Source organism: Mobula birostris, chromosome 18, assembly GCF_030028105.1.
Source record: "Mobula birostris isolate sMobBir1 chromosome 18, sMobBir1.hap1, whole genome shotgun sequence".
NCBI classification, from domain to species: domain Eukaryota; kingdom Metazoa; phylum Chordata; class Chondrichthyes; order Myliobatiformes; family Myliobatidae; genus Mobula; species Mobula birostris.
In genome coordinates, this window is record NC_092387.1 from 70,691,312 (window position 1) to 70,706,898 (window position 15,587).

The 15,587-nt window shown below is 47.1% G+C and overlaps 1 protein-coding gene across 1 annotated transcript; it reads left to right on the plus strand.

The window, feature by feature from the left end:
* Positions 1-428: 428 nt before the first annotated feature.
* LOC140212223 (dual specificity protein phosphatase 13A-like) lies at positions 429-13,579 on the plus strand. Its single transcript, XM_072282947.1, has 3 exons — positions 429-628; positions 9,303-9,520; positions 13,010-13,579. The coding sequence occupies exons 1-3, from the start codon at positions 483-485 to the stop codon at positions 13,207-13,209; spliced, it is 564 nt and encodes a 187-aa protein (XP_072139048.1). The 5' UTR covers positions 429-482; the 3' UTR covers positions 13,210-13,579.
* Positions 13,580-15,587: the final 2,008 nt, after the last annotated feature.

Below are 15,587 nucleotides of genomic sequence, written 5' to 3' on the forward strand. Positions count from 1 at the left end.
ACGTTGAGGGACTGGTTGTTTTCTTGACACCACCGTGTCAGGGTGATGATTTTATGTGTTAAATTAATGAACGTTCCTGTAAATGTAATACTGTTTTATCATTAGTCAATCTTATTTATCTACGTATCTATCTATTTATTTGGAGATACACATTTAATTAGTATTGTGGCACTTATCAAAAAGCTGTAACCCGTTTGCTGTTGGAGATAATTCATTTTGTCCTGGGGCGTTCCAGCAATCAGTCCCCGCAGAAAGCAGACTCCTTTTTTCCACGATAGAGTTTCCTGTAGATTTTGAACTACAACATCAGATTTGTGTTAGAATTAGTTTTTAAAGTTGGCTGCCAGAGCAGCGTGCTGGCTGGTAAACTTGTTGACGCAGGATGCACAGGTGCATCTGTGCGGACCCATCGGGTGAGGAGGGGTGAAGGGCAGGTCGAGCGGCCGGCCGCCGGCATAGCGAAAGGAACCCAGATCATCGTCATGTCAGGGGAAGTAATGCGATCCAGTGGCCCCAGGCGAGAAACCCGCACCCCCACGGTGATAGAGCTGGAGGGCATCTTGCGCAGTAACAGAGTTCCACTCAGTCGGATTGATCAGGTCTGGCCAAACCTGTACATTGGAGACATGTAAGTATGAGGCTGGCTGGCAGTGGGTACGTTCTGAAATTTGTGGGCAAGTAAGGAACCCAGAGTCTGGAACGGGTAGTGGATTGACGGAAGTTACGGAAACCCCAGTGTAGATTGTTGGAGCTCTTTCTGAACTTCACGGCCCTGTCATTGAGTAGCCTGCCCGAGCTGAGTCTGTGTCATGATTCAGGACTTATTTACATTCATCGGGCTGAAAGAACTCATTTTCACACCGTCGCATTATCTCGATTAGACAGAGGAGCAATTAGGGCATTTGGACCATCGAGTCTGCTCCCCCATTCAATCCTGGCTGATCCCTTAGCTACGCTCCCCATCACTCTCCCCGTAACCACTGACCATGTCCAATCAAAAACCTGTTAGTCCCTGAGCCAGTAGGGTTGGTTGGTACCATCTGGGGGGAATAATGCTCAGTGATTTTTGGCAAGGTATACATCTCTAGAGTCAGAAAATATGTGATAGCATTGCACCAGTGGTAGCTTCATGTGTGCTATCATTCATTTTATAACACTACCCTAAAATAAGTGTTTCTGAAAAGTAGCCAATATAAAGTACAACATATATATTCAAACTAGTGGTATTTTGTTATCAGTGATCCCTCAACATTGATATTTGTCACAGTGATAGCTGAGTTCAAGCACTTTTCATCAAATGTTGTTATAAAATTCTACATTGAAAACTATGTCATTGGTGGCACTAGCAGTACAGTGCTCGATTTCAGTAGAGTGAATCATTTCATTTTTAGAAAAATATTGGTCTGTTGTTTATTTTGGAAAAGTCAATAAAAACCCTAGGACACATATAATCACATGGATTTGTAGAGAATTTATTCAGGAATTCAAATAAATAATCACTTTTTGTATAATAGGCATTCATTAGTATCAAGAGACCATGGATTTGCGCCTTGGAAGGTTTCCAGGGCACAGGCCTGGGCAAGGTTGTATGGAAGACCAGCAGTTGCCCATGCTGCAAGTCTCCCCTCTCCACGCCACCGATGTTGTCCAAGGGAAGGGCATTAGGACTCATACAGCTTGACACCAGTGTCGTCGCAGAGCACTGTGTGATTAAGTGCCTTGCTCAAGGACACACACGCTGCCTCTGCCAAGGCTCGAACTAGCGACCTTTGAATCACTAGACGAACGCCTTAACCACTTGGCCACGCGCCAACACATATATTCCACATTAACATCAGTACAGCAGATGTTAATGAAAATGTTACTCCACCCCCCAAAAAGGTAAAAAGAAACCTCAGTTGGAGAGATTTCTGGAGTTTTATCAATGTCATGATATTTTCCATATTGTTGTATCAAATCAAAACAATCTTAAACTTTTGTCATAGCATATAGAATTACAGTACAATAATTCAAATCTGGGATTCCACCCGGCCATAACCTAGGTCCTATTTGGTTGAAAAATGAATATATCAAAGACTGCTTTCCATACTTAGTTTTGCATACTTTCATAACCTATTAATAATCATAATAATTTTCCAAGTCTTCCACATCTTCCAAATCTTCATCTGAACTTTCCACACTCTCTGAGGTGGATGCCTGGTTCTCACAGCCTGCCAGTCTACACATGTCAGTACACCTGAGGCCATTTGCAACACACATACATCTTGGGAGTGAACATTTTTTTGGACAGTTACAGGCCAGTAGATCCAGGACAGCATTGGGTGCTGGCTGGCCTTCTATCTAGTGCACCACCAACTGTTCAGCTTCCTCTTCTCTCTCCATCTTCCATCCTCTGCCAACAGGGCTTGGCACTTGTGGGTCCTTCTCCAAACATCTTCTCCATATACCAGCCTGGTAGTTGGCTCGCTGTGCATGTTTTGTTAAGCAGTCCTTGCATGGTGGGAGTTGATGACTTTTGATTTCACCATTTTTGGCACAGAAAAGGCGATACCTGAGCTCATTGACCTTGGTGGTCGATGCTTTTGGGGCATACAGGAGACATGTAAATGCCTCCAGTTTGTCCATCAGTTCTGGAGAGAGGTCCCTTTCCTGATCCAACTCTAAGAATGTGTCCTGAGTTTCCCTGTTGCTGGTCAGAAGTTTTAGGGCACTTGTCTTCCCTTTGCCTGCAAAAACGCTTACAATGTCACACCCTGTATTTGCGTGCAGCCCGATGAGAGCCCTACAAACCTCTATGCCAACAGTGGCAGCAACCTTCCTGATGCCTACAAGCCTTTACGGGTTCTAGTGCCACACTTCTGGAACAATGGGGCCTCAATCTTGTAACAAAATGCTAAAGGCATGATAAAGACATCTGTGTCTTCTGAGCAGATTGGTATCCCTCTCTTGTGGGATGGGCAGCATGGAGAAGTAGGTGGCCATCTGCTTCTTCTTGTTGACACTGAAGAGCTGACACCTCCTCACTGTCTTGAGATGTGATTCTGTAACATTTGTCATTCACAGTTGCATACAGAATCTTCTCCTGTAGCTTTGCTCTGTACTCCGCCTTCCTCCATTCATGGACTATGAATCTAATGAGACTATTTTTGTTTCTGACTTTGGTCAGGAAGCTCCTCCACTGCCTGTGTGCCTGTGATACCTTGCAACTCATGACCAGTCTCTTCACCCCATAGAGATCTTTCACTGTTTTTGATAGAGTTCTCCTTGTATGTGTTGAACACAACATCTATTCTGCTACTCTGACTGCCTTCCCTCAGAGCCAGAATTGTTGTGGCAACATCTCTGAAAGTAACTTTATCACCTTTCACTCTTTGGACCAAGTTCATTCCATCAACCGCTGTAGCAGAGTTTCCTGGGAGTTGCTCTTCTACTGCTACATTTTTCTGCAAGGTTGTGGCTAAAGTAGCTTTGTTTGTCTTTCTCAGCAATCCTTCTGGTGTGGACAGGGCCCAGGGAAATGGTCCAAGGGAATGAGAAAGGATATGCTCCATACGTAGAATGCGCTATGATGTGTCCAAACAAAGAACTGTCTGCTTTCAAGATGATCGCCCTCCCATTTGATTTCGCTTCTCTCTTCTTACACATATCATTGAATGTTTTCAGCTTGTTGGTTTTCATTGGGTCATGGAATTTCTTTGCTGGTGGGTCTTCCTCTAGTCTCTCATCCTTGAAGGTTGCATAGCATTGCTCACCAATCTCATATGCCTTCATCAGGTCGGAGGCAATGTCCTTGGGGGCTGCCTTTGCCATAGAGATGCTAATGAGGTCCCGCTTCTCTGCAAATGGGTTGACCAATTCATGTATGAGGCTAACCTCTGCTGAAACTGCTTTCTCATCTTTCTGGATTCTTGGCCGCTGCAGCTCCGCATGACAAAGCTCTGATTTGTTGCCTTGCACCATCTCCCTTAACTGTCCCAGGAATGCACTGCGGTGCTCAGCTGTTATGTAGTAACGCTTGATAGCTCCAGCATTCAGGCTGAACCGTGATGTGCCTCCAGGAGTCTGTGTGTCTTTGTTCACTGTGGCTTCAATAGCCTGGTCCACAGGGATCTGCCCAAAGGGGTTGTTACTTGACAGCTGCACTGAGAATTGGCCTGTCGTGAAGGCCTCAAAGACAGAAGGATTCTCCTCTGGGAGGTTCATCATCTGAGCAAAGTAAGGGGACAGGTACCTGGCATAATTCATCTTATCATAGGCAAAGCACCATGGGGTCATAGTTATTATAGCATGGAGTTACCATGCAAGCTACCACCGCTGCAATGCTATCACATATTTTCTAGCACTAGGGGTGTATACCTTGCCAAAAATCACTATAAGAATTATTCCCCCCAAGATGGTACCGGTGGCCTAAATTTGAGGTCCTGGCTCACGGACTATATCGATCGCTGCCTTAAATACACCCAATGACCTGGCCTCCACAGCTGTCTGTGGTAACAAGTTTCGCAAATTCACCACCTCTGGCTAAAGAAATTCCTCAGCATCTCTGTTTTAAATGAACATCCCTCTATCCTGAGGCTGTGCCCTCTTGTCCTAGGCTCCCCCACCATGGGAAGCACCTTTTCCACATCTACTCTGTCTAAGCCTTTTAACATTCAAAAGGTTTCAATGAGATCCTCCCTCAGCCTTCTGAATTCCAGCGAGTACAGACCCAGAGCTATCAAACGTTCCTCATATGATAACCCTTTCATTCCCAGAACATCCTTGTGAACCTCCTCTGAACCCTCTCCAATGCCAGCTCATCTTTTCTTAGATGAGGAGAACAAAACTGTTCACAATACTCAAGGTGAGTCCTCACCGGTACCATATAAAGCCTCAGCATCACATCCCTGCTTTTGTATTTTAGACCTCTTGAAATGAATACTACTGACTCGACCTAAAAGTTAACCTTAATGGTGTTCAACACAAGGGTTCCCAACGCCCTTTGCATCTCAGATTTTTGGATTTTCTCCCCGTTTAAAAAATAGTCTGCACATTTATTTCTGCTACCAAAGCGCATGTCGATGCGTTTTCCAACATTGTATTTCATTTGCCACTCTCTTGCTTATTCACCTAATCTAAGTCCTTCTGCAGCCTACCTGTTTCCTCAACACTACCTGTCCCTCCACCAATCTTCATATCATCTGCAAACTTGGCAACAAGGCCATCTATTCCATCATCTACATCATTGATGTACAGCATAAAAAAACGTGGTCCCAACACCGAGCCCTGCGTACCACTGCTAGTCACTGGCAGCCAATCAGAAAAGGATCTTTTTATTCCCACTCGCTGCCTCCTACCAATCAGCTAATGCTCTAACCACACCAGTAACTTTCCTGTAATACCATGGACTCTTAACTTGGTAAGCAGCCTCATGCATGGCACCTTGTCAAAGGCCTTCTGAAGGTCCAAATATACAACATCCACTGCATCCCCTTTATCTATCCTACATGTAATCTCCTCAAAGAATTCCAACAGGTTCATCAGGCAAAATTTTCCCTGAAGAAAACCATGCTTACTTTGTCTTACCTTGCCCTGTGTCTCCAAGTACTCCATAATCTCATCCTTAACAATTAACTCCAATATCTTCCCAACCACTGAGGTCAAGCTAACTGGTCTATAATTTCCTTTTTGCTGCCTTCCTCCTTTTTAAAGAGTGGAGTGACATTTGCAATATTCCAGTCCTCAGGCACCATGCCAGAGTCCAATGATTTTTGAAAGATCATTACTAATGTCTCCACAATCTCTACCACAACCTTTTTCAGAACCCAAGGGTGCAGTTCATCTGGTCCAGGTGACTTATGTACCCTTAGATCTTTCAGCTTTTTGAGCACTTTGTAATAGTAACTGCACTCGCTTCTCTTCTCTCACACCCTTCAGCATCTGGTATACTGCTAGTGTCTTCTACAGTGAAGACTAATACAAAATACTCATTTAGTTTGTCAGCCATCTCATTGGCCCCTGTTATTATTTCTCTGCCTTCATTTTCTAGCAGTCCTAAATCCACCCTCATATCTCTTTTATTTTTTACATACTTGAAAAAGCTTTTACTTTCCACTTTGATATTATTTGCTAGCTGACATTAGAAATAGGAGCAGGAGTCGGCCATCTGGCCTGTCGAGCCTGCTCTGCCCTTCAATAAGATCATGGCTGATCTGACCAGGGACTCATCTCTACCTCCCTGCCTTTTCCCCAACCCATAATTCCCCTACTATGCAAAAATCTATCTAACCTTGTCTTAAATATTTTTACTGAGGTAGCCTTCACTGCTTCATTGGTAGAGAATTCCACAGATTCACCATTCTCTGGGAAAAGCAGTTCTTCCACATCTCCATCCTAAATCTACTCCCATGAATCTTGAGGCTATGTCCCCTAGTTCTAGTCTCACCCAACAGTGGAAACAATTTTCCTGCCTCTATCTTATCTATCCCTTTCATAATTTTATGTTTTTATAAGACCTCCTCTCATTCTTCTGAATTCCAGCGAGTGCAGTCACCGGCGACTTAGTCTCTCCTCCTAGTCTAACCCCCTCATCTCTGGAATCAACTTGGTGAACGTCCTCTGCTCCAAAGCCAGTTTATCCTTCCTCAAGTAAGGAGACCAGACTACACGCAGTACTCCAGGTGCGGCCTCACCACAACCCTGCACAGTTGCAGCATAACCTCCGTGCTCTTAAATTCAATCTCTCTAGCAACGAAGGCCAACATCCCATTTGCCTTCTTGATAGCCTGCTGCTCCTGCAAACCAACCTTTTGTGATTCATGCACAAGCACCCCCAAGTCCCTCTGCACAGTAGCATGGTACAGTTTTTTACCATTTAAATAATAATCTGCTCTTTCATTTTTCCCTCCAAAGTGAATACCCTCGCATTTATGAAGCTTGCTTTCATATTTCATCTTGTTCCTCCTAATGATTCTTTTAGTTGCTCTCTGTAGGGTTTTAAAAGCTTCCCAATCCTCAGTCTTCCCACTAATTCTTGCTTTGTTGTATGTCCTCTTTTTTGCTTTTTCACTAGCTTTGACTTTCCTTGTCAGTCATGGTTATTCGCCTTATTTCTTATACTCCGTGCGTAGAGCGATAGCACTTTGAATGACCAAAATATTCAGGCCCAAATAAACACTCAGCCCTAAAGCCCATCTCATCATTTAATATGCTCCTGCCCAGCCTCTTAGCCTCTGCTATGCCAGATCCCTATGGACCTTTCAAAGATCTCTCTACTTCCTCCTCAAGTATCTCCAACAATCCAGCCTCCACAACATTCTGAGGCTGAGAGTTACAGGCATTGCGCTTGAAGTTCAACACACCTTAGTTTTCAATAATTGCCTCTTATTCTGTAACCCTGTCCCTTCATTTGATACTCTCCCATTAGTTCAATCATCCTGTTACCACCATCTCTGCTCCCTCAAAACGTTGTCATGATTGAAGCTGGTCACATTCCACTATAGTTAAGTTCCCAATGAACGTCATTACCCTACACTTAGTTTCTTGAAGTTACACAATATTAATTCCATAGAGCTAGGAAAGTGAGGGGAAATTTGATAGATTTGAAGACAAATGGAGAGGAAATTATAGGTCAGTTAGCCTACCTCAGTGGTTGGGAAGGTGTTGAAGTCCATTATTAGTCATAGTCATAGTCGTAGTCATATTTTATTGATCCCGAGGGAAATTGATTTTCGTTACAGTTGCCACAACCAAGAATGAAGTATAAATATATCAATATAAAACCATAAATAATTAAATAGTAATATGTAAATTATGCCAGGAAATACGCCCAGGACCAGCCTATTGGCTCAGGGTGTCTGACCCTCCAAGGGAGGAGTTGTAAAGTTTGATGGCCACAGGCAGGAATGACTTCCTATGACGCTCTGTGCTGCATCTTGGAGGAATGAGTCTCTGGCTGAATGTACTCCTGTGCCCACCCAGTACATTATGTAGTGGATGGGAGACATTGACCAAGAAGGCATGCAACTTGGACAGCATCCTCTTTTCAGACACCACCATGAGAGAGTCCAGTTCCATCCCCACAACATCACTGGCCTCATTAAGGATGAATTTTCAGGGTACTTAGAGACTAATGAGACACATGAGGCTGCTTAACAAGATAAAATCCTATGGTGTTACAGGAAGGCTACTGGCATGGATAGAGGAATGGCTGACAGGCAGGAGGCAGTGAGTGGGAATAAAGGGGGCTTCTGGTTTGCTGCCTGTGACTAGTGGTGTTCCTCAGGGTTCAGTATTGGGACCACTTCTTTCCACATTGTTTGTCAATGATTTAAATAGTGGAATTGATGGCTTTGTGGAAAAATTTGTGGAAGGTAGGTGGAGGGGGAGGTAGTGCTGAGGAAGCAATGTGATTGCAGCAGGACTTAAAGTGACAGATGGAACAGAAATGAACAATAGTGCGGACTATTATCTAAATGGGGAGAAGGTTCAAACATCAGAGGCGCAGAGGGACTTAGGAGTCCTTGTGCAAGACTCCCAGAAGGTTAATTTACAGGTTGAGTCTGTGGTAAAGAAGGCAAATGCAATGTTAGCATTTATTTCAAGGGGATTAGAATATAAAAGCAAGGAGATAATACTGAGACACTAATCAGGCTGCACTTGGAGTATTGTCAACAGCTTTGGGCCCCTTATCTCAGAAAGGATATGTTGTCATTGGAGAGAGTCCAGAGGACGTCCACGAGGATGATTTTGGGAATGAAGGGGTTAACATATGAGAAGTGTTTGGCAGCTTTGGGCCTGTACTCACTGGAATCTAGAAGAGTGTGTGGGGGGGATCTCATTGAAATCTATCGAATGTTGAAAGGACTAGATAAGGTGGGTGTGGGGAGTATGTTTCCTCTGGTGGGGGTATCCAGAACTAGAGGACACAGCCTCAAAATTGAGGGGTGACCTTTTAGAACAGAGGTAAGGAAGATTTTTTTTTAGCCAAAGAGCGGTGAATCTGTGGAATGCTCTGCACAGGCTGTGGTGTGGTGGAGGCCAAGTTCATAGGTATATTTAAAACAGAAGTTGATAGATTCCTGATTATGGTGAGAGGGCAGGTGTAGAGGGTTGAAAGGGATCCAGGATCAGCCATGATGGAATGGTGGAGTGAACTCGATGGGCTGAATGGCCTAACTCTGCTCCTGTGTCTTACCGTCTTATGGTCTTCTAATAGAAGGGTATAGTTTGGGTAAAACAAGCAGGTTTTCTCAGGTCACCTACTCACAGCATGGTAAATTTGGTTGGCTAACAGTAACATTTTCTAATCTCATGGCTTTTAGGACAGTGGCCCATGATAGATTTCAGCTGTGGAAGTTGGGGATTACTCACGTGTTAAACGCTGCACATAAGCAGCTGGCGTCCAGCGGCTGCCAGGATCTCTACGGCACTGCTATGGATTATTACGGCATCACAGCCTCTGACCTACCAAGCTTTGACATTTCTGCCTATTTCCACTCTGCAAGTGACTATATACATCAATCCCTCGATATACTGGGAGGTAAGAATCCATTCCTACATCCTCCCCTCCTCCACCCACCCACCTTCCCCATCAACTGGTCTCACCTATCATTTCCCACCTCCCTCCATCTTCTACCCACTTCCTTTCTGGTCTTGATCAAGGATCTTGGCCCTAAATGCTGACTCCTTTTTCCTCTCTATAGAAGCTGCCTGACCTATTGAGTTCCTCCAGCATTTTGTGTGTGTTCCTTTGGATTTCCAACATCTGCAGAATCTCTTGTGTGTAGGGACTGGATGGAATTATGGATATAGGGACAGGTGCAGGGGCTAGAGAGATTACAGAGACAAGGAGGGGTTTAGGGGCAGGAGGGGCTACAGAGACAAGGAGGGGTATATGGGTCAGAGAGACTAGAGACAGGGAGGGGTGTAGGGGCCGGAGGGAATCACAGAGACTGGGAGGCATGTAGATCTGGAGAAGCTACCGAGACTGGGAGTTGCAAAGATGGGGAAGGATGTCGCGGCATTAATGAGCAAAAAAGACAGGGAAGGGTGAAGGAGCCAGAGGAGGTTACAGAGACAGGGAGTGGTGTTGGGGCCGGAGGGGGTTATGGAGACAAGGAAGGGTGTAGGGGCAGGAGGGGGTTATGGAGACAAGGAAGGGTGTAGGGGCCGGAGGGGATTACAGAGACAGGGAAGGGTGTAGGGGCCGGAGGGGATTACAGAGACAGGGAGTGGTGTAGGGGCCAGAGGGCGTTACAGAGACAGGAAGTGGTGTAGGGGCCGGAGGGGGTTACAAAGGGTGTAGGAGCAGGAGGGTGTTGCGGAGACAGTGAAGGGTGTAGGGGCAGGAGGGGATTACAGAGACAGTGAAGGGTGTAGGGGCAGGAGCGGGTTGCCGAGACAGTGAAGGGTGTAGGGGCACGAGGGGGTTACAGGGACAGTAAAGGGTGTAGGGGCAGGAGGGGGTTACGGAGACAGGGAAGGGTGTAGGGGCAGGAGGGGGTTACGGAGACAGGGAAGGGTGTAGGGGCAGGAGGGGGTTACAGAGACAGGGAAGGGTGTAGGGGCAGGAGGGGGTTACGGATACAGTGAAGGGTGTAGGGGCAGGAGGGGGTTACAGGGACAGGGGAGGGTGTAGGGGCAGGAGGGGGTTACAGGGACAGGGGAGGGTATAGGGGCAGGAGGGGATTACGGAGACAGGGAAGGGTGTAGGGGCAGTAGGGGGTTACAGAGACAGGGAAGGGTGTAGGGGCAGTAGGGGGTTCTGGAGACAGGGAAGGGTGTAGGGGCAGAAGGGGGTTACTGAGACAGTGAAGAGTGTAAGGGCAGGAGGGTGTTACGGAGACAATGAAGGGTGTAGGGGCAGGAGGGGGTTACGGAGACAGTGAAGGGTGTAGGGGCAGGAGGGGGTTACGGAGACAGTGAAGGGTGTAAGGGCAGAAGGGGGTTACTGAGACAGGGAAGGGTGTAGGGGCAGGAGGGGGTTACGGAGACAGAAGGGTGTAGGGGCAGGAGGGGGTTACAGAGACAGGGAGGGGTGTAGGGGCTGGAGGGGGTTACAGAGACAGGGAGGGGTGTAGGGGCTGGAGGGGGTTCTGGAGACAGGGAAGGGTGTAGGGGCAGAAGGGGGTTACTGAGACAGTGAAGAGTGTAAGGGCAGGAGGGTGTTACGGAGACAATGAAGGGTGTAGGGGCAGGAGGGGGTTACGGAGACAGTGAAGGGTGTAGGGGCAGGAGGGGGTTACGGAGACAGTGAAGGGTGTAAGGGCAGAAGGGGGTTACTGAGACAGGGAAGGGTGTAGGGGCAGGAGGGGGTTACGGAGACAGAAGGGTGTAGGGGCAGGAGGGGGTTACAGAGACAGGGAGGGGTGTAGGGGCTGGAGGGGGTTACGGAGACCGGGAAGGGTGTAGGGGCAGGAGGGGGTTATGGAGACAGTGAAGGGTGTAGGGGCCGGAGGGGGTTACGGAGACAGTGAAGGGTGTAAGGGCAGAAGGGGGTTACTGAGACAGGGAAGGGTGTAGGGGCAGGAGGGGGTTACGGAGACAGAAGGGTGTAGGGGCAGGAGGGGGTTACAGAGACAGGGAGGGGTGTAGGGGCTGGAGGGGGTTACGGAGACCGGGAAGGGTGTAGGGGCAGGAGGGGGTTATGGAGACAGTGAAGGGTGTAGGGGCCGGAGGGGGTTACGGAGACAGTGAAGGGTGTCAGGACAGGAGGGGGTTACAGGGACTGGGGAGAGTGTAGGGGCAGGAGGGGGTTACAGAGACAGTGAAGGGTGTCAGGGCAGGAGGGGATTATAGGGACAGGGGAGAGTGTCAGGGCAGGAGGGGGTATGGAGACATTGAAGGGTGTAGGGGCAGGAGGGGGTTACAGAGACAGTGAAGGGTGTAGGGGCAGGAGGGTGTTATGGAGACAGTGAAGGGTGTAGGGGCGGGAGGGCGTTACAGGGACGTAGAGTGTAGGGGCAGGAGGGGGGTTACAGAGGCAGTGAAGGGTGTAGGGGCAGGAAGGGGTTACGGAGACAGGGAAGGGTGTGGGGGCCGGAGCGGGTACGGAGACAGGGAAGTGTGTAGGGGCAGGAGGGTGTTACGGAGACAGAGAAGGGTGTCAGGGCAGGAGGAGGTTACGGAGACAGGGAAGGGTGTCAGGGCAGGAGGGCGTTACGGAGACAGGGAAGGGTGTAGGTGCAGGAGGGGGTTATGGAGACAGTGAAGGGTGTAGGGGCAGGAGGGTGTTACGGAGACAGTGAAGGGTGTAGGGGCAGGAGGGAGTTACGGAGACAGGGAAGGGTGTAGAGGCAGGAGGGGGTTACGGAGACAGTGTAGGGGCAGGAGGGGGTTACGGAGACAGTGTAGAGGCAGGAGGGGGTTACGGAGACAGTGAAGGGTGTAGGGGCACGAGGGGGGTTACGGAGACAGTGAAGGGTGTAGGGGCAGGAGGGGGTCACGGAGACAATGAAGGGTGTAGGGGCACGAGGGGGGTTACGGAGACAGTGAAGGGTGTAGGGGCAGGAGGGGGTTACGGAGACAGTGAAGGGTGTAGGGGCAGGAGGGGGTTACGGAGACAGTGAAGGGTGTAGGGGCAGGAGGGAGTTACGGAGACAGTGAAGGGTGTAGGGGCAGGAGGGAGTTACGGAGACAGGGAAGGGTGTAGAGGCAGGAGGGGGTTACAGGGACAAGGAGGAGTGTAGTGGCTGGAGGGGGTGACAGAGACCGGGAGGTGTGTAGGGGCCAGAGACAGGGATGGTGACACAGCTTGGGCACCCTCTCTCTATAATCCCGGTCTTCTCGTCCTGGTAACATCCTCACCAATGTTCTCTGCACTCTCTCCAGTTTAACCACGTCTTTCCTTTTGAAAGGAAACTGGGTGGCCAAAGCTTTCCCATTCAAAGTTCTCCATTCCAGGTTGATTCATGAGATTACTTTAGACCCACCTGATGTATAATTACTATTAAATGTACTGTCAGTCTGTGCTTCAAATTATATGGAAAAGAAGGTGGTTTGAAGTCCACTGTGTCCTGCCTTACCACAGGGAAGGTGTTGGTTCACTGTGCCTTTGGATACAGCAGGTCAGCTACCCTGGTCTTGGCCTACCTAATGATTCATCATCATCTTACACTGCTGGACGCTGTCAACACAGTGGCTCAACACAGGCGAATCTTCCCCAATCGAGGGTTTTTAAAACAGTTACGCGCCCTGGACTTGAAATTACAACTTGGAACAGAGGTCTGACTTGTTCATCTCCAGATGACCGACCTTTACTAGTGAATACTCAATAATTCTGTCTGCAGAAGCATCAATGTTCACTACGTGATCCTTGTGGTAAAATAACTGAGGAGCCTGTTAGCAAAGATGGAGTTCATTTCCATGATTATTTTAGTAAATCCCATTGGTAAATACATCTGCCAGTATTTCACCGTTGTAGCTACACTGACACCAGTCCAAGAACATTGATCAGACATTGAAGATTCTCTGCGCTCAGTGACCAGACAGACCTGGCACCGTGTCTGATTCAGTTTCAGTTGCAGTTTCATTTTGAATAAATATTCAAGATCTCACACAAACTGCAATGTTCCATCCAGAAGAATACCATCCACAGGTTAAGGAGTCAGTTGTTTGTTGAAATGCTTCTCTATTTGTACAGAATTATAATTATCTGGAGAAAGTTGTTTCTAATAAAAGATTATATTTAAGACTCATGTGGAACTTTGCTCTGACCTGGTGAACAATCTATTCAATCTGAATAAGCTCCTGACTGCAAACAGATTTGACAGTTTACACACTTCTCTGGAGTTACGAAATTCCAACAATTTAAAATGTCCCCTTTTTCAAACTCTTACTCTGAGACCAAGACCCAATGGGAAAACATCTGCTCCTTCTGGTCCTCTCAGAAACCCGGGCTGTGTTAGTTGTTTAATCTCCATGGGTTCATTCTGCTGATTCACTCCAAGAATCAATCTCATCAACTTCATATACTGCATCCCAAGCAAAGTGAGACTAAACCAACAGAGTTCCAGATGTGCTATCACACAAGATGCTGGAGGAACTTAGAAGGTCTGGCAGCATCTCTGAAGGAAAATGGACAGTTGGCATTTCAGGTGGAGACCCCTCACCTGAGCTGCTGGATTCCCTGAGCATCTTGTGCATTGCTCCATTTCTAATATCTACAGTCTCTTGGGTTGAACCCCTTTTGTTCCATCTCTCCCAGAACAAGGACCATTATTCCATTCTCCTTCCTAATTACTTGTTATACTCATGTGCTTTTCACAAGGACACCCAATGTTCACTAAGCTCACAAAATTGGAAGGTACTAATCTGCTTTTCAATCTTTTCTACCAAATTGATTACCTCAAATTTTTCCATGTTACAATCATCTGCCGCTTTTTTACACACTCACACAACCTCTCAAGATCCCTTTGTAGACTCGTTTTGATCAGCTCTGAACTTAGTACTATTCCATAAGACCATAAGACAAAGGAGCAGAAGTAGGTCATTCGGCCCATCGAGTCTGCTCTGCCATTTTATCATGAACTGATCCATTTTCTCCTATTTAGTCCCACTCCCCTGCCTTCTCACCATAACCTTTGATGCCCTGGCTACTCAGATACCTATCAATCTCTGCCTTAAATACACCCAATGACTTGGCCTCCACTGCTGCCCGTGGCAACAAACTCCATAGATTCACCACCCTCTGACTAAAAAAATTTCTTCGCATCTCTGTTCTGAGAGGGTGCCCTTCAATCCTTAAGTCATGCCCTCTCGTACTAGACTCCCCCATCATGGGAAACAACTTTGCCACATCCACTCTGTCCATGCCTTTCAACATTCGAAATGTTTCTATGAGGTCTCCCCTCGTTCTTCTAAACTCCATCTTCATATTCTCAGCAAACTTTGATGGACAACCCAGGTTCCTTTGTCGATGTCTGCACCATCACTCTAAATGGTCAAAGTCCTAGAACCTAGCTGTGATGACGTTTGCTCATTACACTTTTCTGATCTACAATTGTCCATTAATGTGCACCCTCTGGTGAAGTAGTTCTCTACATCTCCTTCCACACAATGACACTTTGTGCAGTAATCTTCCATGTGGTGTAAAATGGAAAGCCTTTCGAAAGGTAATAGATTACAATATCCCTCGGTGTTTTTGTAGGTTTTCACAAATCAAATGATGTGAGGCATTTAAGGAAAAACCATAACAACTCATTTATTGCACTCCAAACACTGAACAAAAACAGCACAGTACAGGATGCAGTACATGAAGTTGATAAGATTGATTCTTGGCCCAAGCAGCGTCGGGTGCAGACACTTCAAAGAGGTTACACGCAGGTCAGCAAAGCTTGTAGAAAAGAAGAGCTTTGCAGGTGTTGGGACATTCCGGAGGCCCAAACAGTGTCAGGACCACAACACTTTGAACTAAATGAAAGTACAGAAGGTGCAAGCGGGGTGGCCATTATTGGGAGAAGGCCAGTGGTGAGAGTAGAAACATCAGGCTTTGACTGAAGGGGCTTCGACAAGAAGAGGCTGAGGCCAAAGATACAGGTTAGAAAATTTGGTCTTGGTTGCCCATTGTACAGTGCCAGCAGGATGGCATCTGTAGGATGTGGGAATTC

Excerpts from the sequence above, each read along its gene's own strand:
- LOC140212223 (XM_072282947.1), top strand. The coding sequence starts at position 483 with ATGTCAGGGGAAGTAATGCGATCCAGTGGCCCCAGGCGAGAAACCCGC. Across the intron at positions 629-9,302 it reads AACCTGTACATTGGAGACAT|GACAGTGGCCCATGATAGAT; the intron begins GTAAGTATGAGG and ends CATGGCTTTTAG. Across the intron at positions 9,521-13,009 it reads ATCCCTCGATATACTGGGAG|GGAAGGTGTTGGTTCACTGT; the intron begins GTAAGAATCCAT and ends GCCTTACCACAG.